The following is a 9,826-nucleotide window of genomic DNA, read 5'->3' as shown; positions in this document are numbered from 1 at the left end:
TAATCAACTATTGTGAATCGTTTATAATGTATATGAACGGGTCCTTTCAGGCCAAACCTCTTCATGGGTAATTAGAAAATTTGAAGATTTGACATGTGTAAAATCCACTTGTCCTCATTCCCTATAATTACTCTCAGATTTGACATGTGTAAAAATATCAACACCTAATTTAAAAACTACGACTATGTCGTTACTAGCTGTATTAGATTTGAGTTTTCTACATGATCATTTTTATTTAATTTGGTAACAAATTTTTTATACATATAACGAAGCAATATGATAAAATTAATAAATAGACGAAACTAGCATCCCAATTTACAATTATATTATTCTTCATACCTCCCCTTTGCAGGATTATGTATGTTTGTTGTTAATATTCTCATTATCAGGTTGTACGTACTTAGTAAGACAATATATCATGTGACCATATCAATAATAGTTTAAGTTTTATTAACTCAATTATAATAATATTTGAAATGATCTGTTGATCAAGTACAAAAATCTACTCTAATTTATACGTATCTGTGTCACGAATAATCTTCATATAAGGCAGTACCATAGCAGCTAGCGGATTAGTTTCAAGCCCATCGCCTTCATCAATAATGAGCCGAAGCCCCTCAATGTGAAGCTCCCCATGGTGGCCACTCACTAAGATCGTCTCTTGCTTGGATAGTTCCTATTTGATATAATATATAATCATAAGAACAAAGACATTAAAAAACCAATTTGTGTTGATTCGATTATTCACGTTTTATCATGTATAATCATTTCAAGATAGCTTAGTGTTAAGCCCATTATATCCCTCACAAAAGGTTTCAATTTCAAACTTCACAAGCGGCATATTTTGGGATGGGTAGAGAAAAGTTTCAAAAACATTCATGAAACATATTCACAGGATAACCCGGTTTGACCATTTATGCCTAAGTAAAAAAATGCACATCTTTTCCGAATAGTTTGAACTGCGAAAACCTTAAAAATGTTTTTTTCGTGTAACATACGAAGTATATACTTAAACCCGTAACATTTACCTCATGCATATCTCGCACATCCCATCTCCAACTGATTGCCTTCACTTCTGGGATTTTGGTGTCCCTCTCTCTAAGAGATTTCATTTGTTCTTCCAGATCTTTACCATTTACAAAACTACCACGGACTACAATTAATTTGCAACATTTTGTCCCTTGATATGCGTATATGCATACGTCATCCTGAAAACGTCAATGTATAATATTAATATGAAACCAGTGTCATTGTGACTTTAGGAAATTAAATGTAACAAGTTTAGGCCAAACCTCTTCATGGATCCATGCCATATTAGCTAAGAACTTGTTGTGATCACTGGGAAATGCTTTGATAAAATCTGAATATAAAAAACCACTATACCAGATTAGAATATTATATCTTGAAGGGGCCGAATTAAGCAAAGAAGTCTCTTATGCAAATAGAAAGGATTCTGCTGTTTGCAGGCGTCATGAGAGACTACATTTGTGACATAGATGTATATAAAAGTTGATGCGTGAAAACAATGGCGAATCTAGGATCCAAACTCAATGGGGTCCCATTTTTTTCCCAAAATAATTACATTTGAAGGGTACTTTGGTATATGTTTACCTTCAGAAAACCATAAATCTAGTGGTGTCCTGTACAATTTGAATAGTACTTTGTAAAGAAATATTCCAAACTCATGGCTTATGCCTTAGGATCGCGGCTGCGTGAAAATTTAAAATTTGATGCATTACATGTAAAACCATCTCAAGATACGCTAGTGGTTGGAGAACCTGATATCCTTACAAGAAGTCCCAGGTTCAAACCTTACTAGCACCATATTTACATGTGAGCAAATAAAGCTCTTTCCTTCCTACAAGAAAAAAATAATAAAACTTACCGGGAGAACCATGAGGGAATCCATAAGATGAAAAAGTGGACCCTGCATTATAAACTGATCCCTTAAACTCTTGTCCCTTATTCACATTGAACTTGATTTTATAGTCTCCACCCCATCTCCTTCCTTGCAAATGCATATTCTCATAACCATCACCCTTATACCACCCTTCTATCTCTTCACTACTCTTATGCGCATCCCACGTGGCACTGAACATCGACCCATCGGCAGGTGGTGACAGCGCTCCAACAAATGCCGCAAAACCCAGGTCATGATTTCCGGCAAGGAAAACATGAGATTGTTTTGGATGTTTGGATGGCAAAGAGATCAAAAAGTCCAGTACCTCTCGAGTATCAGGTCCATGGTCGCAGTAATCACCAAGAAAAATGATATGGGCGGACTCAAATTCGCTCTGGTTGATTTGGTTTTGTAAATTGGACCAAAGGTTTTTGATCTTGGTTACATATCCATGAATGTCTCCTATGCAAATCACCACTTTTTCATTGGTAGTATTTTCCATTTTAGCTTTTAGTGGTACTTAGTGCATACGGTGATAGTTATATACTGAAATAACCCACCCACTATATACAACAATAAAAAAAGACAAATGATTCGATTAAAGTCATTAATTAAACAAAAAGAAGTTGTTATGAGTAAAATTAAGCCATCAATTTTGAATTGCAGCTGAAAGTCTTGGCATGTAGTTATCAGTCATAAACAATCATATAAACCAAAAAAATGAGTATTGTACAAGCAAAGGAACCACTACATTATCCATGAACACTTTCACCAGCTTATACTTTTTCATTAGCTCATCCCACACGTTATGACGAGATAATTTGGTACAACTTTCATAAACCAGAGCTTATTTATCGTTTACTTTTATTAGTACGTGACAAACAAAATTTGACTCGGACCTCAATGGAAGAGTTCACGGTTGTAAGCAGATGAACTTATGCGTCATTAACCCCATACCCTAAATTCGTGGGATTAGGTATTGTTGTTGTTGTATTGTTGTTCATAGAGAAGATTTAAGTGTTGTCTGTGTTTTTTTTTTTTTTAAGATGTTAAAGATCTATATGCTGAATAGTAAAGACTGTTTTTATATCGACAAAATAATTTAATCCTGTCTACAGCACTTAGAAGCATATTTCTAAATCTGCGAGTTTGCGGACAAAATAAAATATTATTTTATCATATGTCTTCAGAAAAACAAACTGCAATGAAAACGTCTGCGGCGCAAACATAAGAAAAACAACACCTTAGTGTTAGGATGAAATGAACTTATGCACTATTAACTCATTAACTTGAAGATTTAGTGTTGGGATGAATTTAGTCACCGTTAATCTTTATATTCAGAAGACAAGTGTCACACGTACAAAACAAGGAGCAGAATAGTAAACCAACATTGACAGCATAATAGCAAACCTTAAACTGTACATATGAACGCGGGATCCATTTTTCATGATCACATCTTCAAAATGGTACCCTCCACATAGCAACATTTCAATGTAAATTGTATAACCCGAAAACAACTCAAACGACTTCATGTAAAATTAACATAGAACGAAACAAAGTACCACTCAAAGAAAGACAGGACACTTGCACGATATGTAGTTTAGCATTCATCACAACCATCAAATGGTAACATCATAGGGCTTGCGGCTCAGTGGAGTTGAAAACTTTCGCAATCTTTTCAGTAGGAACTAATGGTAAATATGAAGAAACCTTGTATCCTTTCTCTGCTGTTTGCTGCACAGTCTGATTGTACATTTCAGAATAGTAAGCTGCTTTTGGGATGACCACCTTAGCCACCTTAGGGAAAAGTGGGAGCTGGTTAAAGGTGTGCCAAGCTATAACAGCATATTGCTCAGCAACTGGCTCTAGCCTGGTGTACGCAGTTTTGGCTAAGCCAGAGGCGGTTTCCACCACACCAGCAGTCTTGACCTGCTTCACCAAAGGAGGCACTTGGCCGTCAAATTTGGTAACCGACTCGTCAACCTGAAATCATGTCACAAGAGAATCTCATCAATTATATACATGATGTTACACAATACGCATAAGAGTATTAGAAGTAGATTCAAACAAGTAGACAAACTGACCTTACGATCAACAAACTTAAGGACCTCAACAGGGACATCATGGAACTTATCATATGCAGGGCCAACAACGGTTTTTAGTGTACCCTCTATTGTCTCCACACCCGGTTTAAGTGGACCAGAGTTTTCCTTAGCATAACCGTACACCTTCGATGCATAAAGAACTGCATGGAGCACTGCCACTTGCACAAACTCCAGGTACTTCAACTTCTCTTGTTCAATTTCAACCTATTGCAACGAAAAAGCATAAAAAACATCACTTAATCAATTCTGAATTCCCAAATCATCATATAATCTCTTGTTATTATTTAACAAGTTTCCATCGCTCGAACACATAGAATTATAAGTCTAAAAAATGCCTGAGATTCCATTTTTACGACTTGTGGTGCATTACAACATTAAATTTCGCACTATTTCAGTATTTTGTTAATTTTATGTATATTCAGGATGATAAATAGTGCCTGCATAAGCTTCTATCTCCAATCAAATCACACCACACGTAAGGAAAAAAAAAAAAAACTTTCTAGATTATTTATTTTGATCATCACCAAAAAAGAAAAAAAGAAAAAAAAAAACATTACCAGTAGTAATAAGTATAACCTTCAAGACAGAATCATAAACGTACAGTCTAAAATCATTAATCACTAAGCATAAACATTTACTCACAGCCCTAAATTATGAGCGATCAATCAATAAATTAAGTATTTACACAAAACAAATCAATGAAACAAAATCAAATCAATAAATCAAACATAAAGAATATACTCATCATCAATTAAAGGTATAAACAACAAGACTAGATCTACGATGACCAAGAATTAGTAAACACGTACCTCTGATTGATTAGTAACAGGAACATCGTTTTCGGCCATGATCGATATGTATCAATAGATTCACAAGAAACGTATAATATCAAAAAGGAGATCGGTGATTAATTCTTATTCTATGTGTTTGTATCGATGAATCGTGTTTATATGTAAGGGTTTGCGTTTGTATTCTACCGTCTGAAAGCGAAATGTATATATAGGTCTAGAAGTATTGACTGCAATTTGAGGTCTAAATAATTCTTTAATTTCAGTCCATATACTTATCATAGTTGTAAAAACTAGACCCTATATTTACATGTTTCAGGAATTGGTTTGATTTGCATGTGTATAGTCTAAAAATTTAATTAAGATAACGTAATAATAAATCTAATTCTCATACTTTAGAGTTACCTTTTAATAGAATTTGCTCTAAAAGAAACAATATTTTGCTGTCTAGGTTTTACTCGCAGAAATTTCAAATGTTTGAAAGTATTTATAAAGTAGATATCATAAAATTACAATATAGGATTAGAAGATTTATTATATTGGCTATAATCTTCATTTATTTTTTTAATTTGGTAATGAATATTGAGAAAAAGAAACTTTAATGAAATCTTTTTAAAGAGATGTACACCTTTGAACATATCTTGTGCGTCTTATAACCTTTTAAGTTGTAACATTTGCACGACTTTACAAATTAAATTATTTGTTGTACTCTTTTTTTTTTTTTTTTTTTGAAAGGCTAAGATTAATATATTAATGAACGCCACCAAACGGCAAGTTACAATACACAAGTTCGCAAGTAACAGACTATTGCATCATGGCAAAATACAGACGCCAACTAACAAACTTCCTAAAGGCACACCTCCACCGACACTTACAAACACAAACACCAAAGAAAAAGAACGCCAACTTTGTTATTCGTACTCCGTATTTAAGTTCACACAACTTTGTTAACTACATTTCATACGTAACTAGGCGTTACATGTGAATAAAAAAATAAGTTTGTGGATTAAATGCAACATATAGACATAAAGTAAGGTGCTTAGTGCAAATATAGTTATTGTCGACGTTGTTAAGCTTTCTTGTAGGCATCTTCGTTACGTTAAGGTATCACACAAAGATACTTCCACAATAATCCACGCGCAAACCGTGTTGTGTTAATTTAACCGTATGAGAATAGGTATCTACTAGTTTATAACAAGCGAAATTCGCGGGATTACACATCAAATTTGGATATAGTTTTAAATAATGTAAGAATTTATCACAATCTTCGTACTATCAACGTGAAACCTTTAAGATATACATTTGTAAAACTATACATATAAGATATATGTTTGAATGTTTGAATAAGATATGAGATAATAATTAAAAAAAATATATCCATTTTGCAACATTACACATGCTATTACTTTTGTTTTACAGATTGAATAACATATAACATATGTGTATCAAGATAAGGTAAATTATATAAGTCATATGTAATTTCTATGTTAAGGACTAAAGATATCAATACCAAAGATTTTTAAGAGGTCAAACATATAAGTTGAACTCAAAGGAGACTCATGTTCAATCTCCAGTTACTAACTTTAGTGAAGACTAAAATTTAGTCAGATTAATAAACACTGATTAGTACGACGAAAAGATACTTGATAGTTGATACTATACAATGTGATCAGATTCTTTAAAAGTGGCATGGTGTTTTTATCTCCAACACCACTCTAGACCTCTTCGCACTCAGATTCTGTAAAAAGTCAAAACACACCAATGGTATTCAGTATCAGTCAGTATTAAGGTAGTCAATTATTAGTCTACTTTAGAAATTAACTTAAAAACTTCAAAGAAATCATGGTGTCGTTATATGATATACCTGATAAGCCTCCCTGGTAAACTACCCCTTTTTAGAAACAACCATTCAACCCCTTAACTGGTTTTTCATCCTTGCAAAAACTCAAGTGAACACCTACCTGAAATCGTAATAGTTTTTATCTTAGTCAATAGAAGCTTCACTATGTGAATAAAAGAAACATGCACAAATGATTTTCACTGTACAACTTTAGATACCTGATGACTCGGTGGCTTATAGGTAGGTAAAACATCTTACATACTTCCATAGACACTTGGCTACAGATCTGCACAAGAAACCAAGACTAAGTATATCGATAAACATGAATAAGAATGTTAAGAACAATAATTATTAAGAAAATTAACCCACACCACTGATAGACTGTGCTAGTTTTGCACTTAAAATATAAGTAAACCATGAAGAATATCATGAGCATAAACCACTTATCAATATTTCAAACCATAATATAATAATCTATAAGATAATCTTTGGTTAAATATAGATATTACTATGTAAGCCATTATTATATTCCTACGATAGATATATGCAGCTACATCTGGGACCTAGGCAATTAATCAAAAGAGAGTCCTTATACTTCGGCTCCTAGTATCTGTAATCAGAATAAACTTTATATATGAAGTTACGGATAAGTAAATTGATCTTCTTAACAGAAATACTATGAACAAACTCACTCGGATGTATGGATCCCCTTCTCATAAGCTTTTGAAAACTCACTTAAGTTCCTTCGAATAGAGTACAAGTATTGATGGTGATTATATATCAGAACCTAGCCGTGAGCAATTACAAAAATTTATAGGCAGAAAAGAAACGACACACAATAATTCCACCGGTAAAGCCTTCTGACATTCAAGTACAAATAGACCTGAGAATGTGATTCTCTATTTAAGATTAGACTGTATAGAACGCTAATTTAAAAAAGCTTAATATCTCAAAATAAATAAATAATATAAAAATAAAATAGATGATGTAAGTTTCATCTAATTCAAAATAAGAACAGACATAACCTTATATGATCTTTGGAAGAATGAAACCATATCCTACATCTATTGGAGTTCCTTTCGTAGTTTCACCTTACACACAAACTGATCAAACACAAGTAAGCCAAACTATATAACAATAGATTATATTAAAAACTTGCCACATATAACCCAAGTTAGCCAAACTGATATCTTAAAAAAAAAAACCATATCATAAAGAAAAAACTCATCATACCAAAACGTAAAACTGAAAATTGAATTCCCATACAGAAAGTTGAGACGCAAAACTGAACCATTTCATGTTATAATATAGTTGACCAACATATATCTGTTATTGTAAATTACCATTTTGGTCTCACAATTTATTTACTATTTATATATATTATAGCAGAAGAAGCCATCACATAATTAGTATATAAGAAGAACTAACATTAATAATTAGTTGTGAACGGGTTAGACACATACATACTAAACATAAAATACACTAAATTTCTAAATTATGATACGAAACCTAAGGAAAATGAACTCAATATCTCTAATCAATCCAACCATTAGAGAACAACATGAACATAATGCATAAATTAATTACTTTTAGCAATGAAAACAGGGGACTTACAGTGGTGTTATCAAAAGTTATGGAGAGCTTCAAAAATTATACATGGACAGGTCTTCATTTTCAAGCATAAATGTTCAATAATCTTTTGATAAGTTATAGTGATCTTCAAATATCGATGCACGAATAGGTGTATTCGATCATGGTCACTATTGGATTGGTTGTTATGTACAAGAGGAATAAAACTTGGAGAAAAGCTGAAGTATCAAAGAGATTTTAATAGTCGTCCACTGAAATAAGCGACAATTTTAGATGACATATGGATTTTTTAAATGTTCATTACATATTAAGAGTTTATGCAATAAATTAAGTACCTTTGGACCCATAATTACTCTAACACCATGTGCAAGTTCTTCAAAACCTGTAAGCATTAAAACCATTCATATGTCTAACTATTTCATGATCTCTTCAATAACATCAGCATCTTACAATACCTTTTTCCCAGCAGCTGGTAAGTAAAGCTAAAAGTTGACGTTTTGAAAGTTTTGGTACTCTTCATCCCGCTGCAATTTTCTGAAGTCAAAAACAAATATGACCAAAAACTGCACAATCAAAACTCAAAAGCCTCAACACACTTATGCCACTATCCCACTCCGGTCTATTCTCACAGAAACAATAACATAAAGTACAACGTTACATATATAGAAGGAAAAGGAATTAAAATTTCACATTTTCACCTTAATACTTCAAGCAACAGATAAAGTTGAATCAATCGAAAACAGATATAATGACTTTTTACCATATAAAACATCTGCAGGATCACTCGTAACTCTAAACTGCAGTCCATTTGGCTTGACATAATAAAGACATCATATCGTAACCCTAATCTTCAATGCATTCATACAAGAGATTATGAGTATGGAAGGAACCTATAATCGTTGAATATATCTAGAATCGAACTTGTCTGGTGAATTGCGTGACCGCCATATAGATGAAAGGAAAAATAGGGTTTAATAGAATGATTTGATAAATCTCACATTAATAACTTGTTTAGATTTGCAACAGAAAACCGTTTGAATTTGATGAATTATGTTCATACAAATTGATAAGAACACTAACCCTGATTAACGATCAATCTGTTCCCTGATATCTTCAATTTTCGTATTCATGTCAATGATTAATGATTAATAAATTTTAAAACAAAAAACAAAGCGAAAGAAACAAACAAATCAAGTAGACATAGATCTTTACACCATACAACAATTTTTGCATACCTGATTCAATATGGAGCGGATATGAGAAGACTTAATTTGTTATGAAGAATTAGAAGAAGATTGAAGAGGAGAAGGGAACCCTCGAATGATTAGAAAGAGAATCAGTTTTTGTGAAACAGTTTGTTGGCAAATTTTTAGGGATCCATCAAAACCGAAGTGGGCACTATTGTAATTAGAAAGCGTAACTGTTGATTAGAAAGCCTAATGATGCCATCACTAATTTAAATGGTTGAGATTAAACTTTAAAAACTCATCTTACGGGTGAGATTTTTCCACTTGGGTTTTTTACAAAAAAAATGACATCATAAAACTTTTCTTATTATAGATAAGAAAGATTTCCAAACTCATCAACGGTTTGAGTTTTACCT

General features: G+C 32.7%; 2 protein-coding genes across 2 annotated transcripts; both read right to left on the bottom strand.

Annotated features, from left to right (window-relative positions):
* Positions 1-502: 502 nt before the first annotated feature.
* On the bottom strand, positions 503-2,402 carry LOC139849165 (tyrosine-protein phosphatase RLPH2-like). Its single transcript, XM_071838833.1, has 4 exons — positions 1,886-2,402; positions 1,293-1,360; positions 1,029-1,208; positions 503-676 (listed from the first exon to the last, which is right to left on the bottom strand). The coding sequence occupies exons 1-4, from the start codon at positions 2,400-2,402 to the stop codon at positions 503-505; spliced, it is 939 nt and encodes a 312-aa protein (XP_071694934.1).
* Positions 2,403-3,280: 878 nt separating this feature from the next.
* LOC139885672 (stress-related protein-like) lies at positions 3,281-4,974 on the bottom strand. Its single transcript, XM_071869423.1, has 3 exons — positions 4,815-4,974; positions 3,985-4,209; positions 3,281-3,883 (listed from the first exon to the last, which is right to left on the bottom strand). The coding sequence occupies exons 1-3, from the start codon at positions 4,851-4,853 to the stop codon at positions 3,533-3,535; spliced, it is 615 nt and encodes a 204-aa protein (XP_071725524.1). The 5' UTR covers positions 4,854-4,974; the 3' UTR covers positions 3,281-3,532.
* Positions 4,975-9,826: the final 4,852 nt, after the last annotated feature.

Source organism: Rutidosis leptorrhynchoides, chromosome 1, assembly GCF_046630445.1.
Source record: "Rutidosis leptorrhynchoides isolate AG116_Rl617_1_P2 chromosome 1, CSIRO_AGI_Rlap_v1, whole genome shotgun sequence".
Classification (NCBI taxonomy): domain Eukaryota; kingdom Viridiplantae; phylum Streptophyta; class Magnoliopsida; order Asterales; family Asteraceae; genus Rutidosis; species Rutidosis leptorrhynchoides.
The sequence above is the reverse complement of the archived record's forward strand: the minus strand, read 5'-3'. Positions and strand labels throughout refer to the sequence as shown.

Bases quoted from the DNA above. Each gene is read 5' to 3' on its own strand.
- LOC139849165 (XM_071838833.1), bottom strand. From the start codon at position 2,402: ATGGAAAATACTACCAATGAAAAAGTGGTGATTTGCATAGGAGACATT. The intron at 1,361-1,885 runs GTAAGTTTTATT...TTTTATATTCAG, and splicing joins ATTCCCTCATGGTTCTCCCG to ATTTTATCAAAGCATTTCCC. The intron at 1,209-1,292 runs GTTTGGCCTAAA...TGACGTTTTCAG, and splicing joins TGGCATGGATCCATGAAGAG to GATGACGTATGCATATACGC.
- LOC139885672 (XM_071869423.1), bottom strand. From the start codon at position 4,853: ATGGCCGAAAACGATGTTCCTGTTACTAATCAATCAGAG. The intron at 4,210-4,814 runs GTACGTGTTTAC...TCGTTGCAATAG, and splicing joins CTGTTACTAATCAATCAGAG to GTTGAAATTGAACAAGAGAA. The intron at 3,884-3,984 runs GTCAGTTTGTCT...ACATGATTTCAG, and splicing joins TTAAGTTTGTTGATCGTAAG to GTTGACGAGTCGGTTACCAA.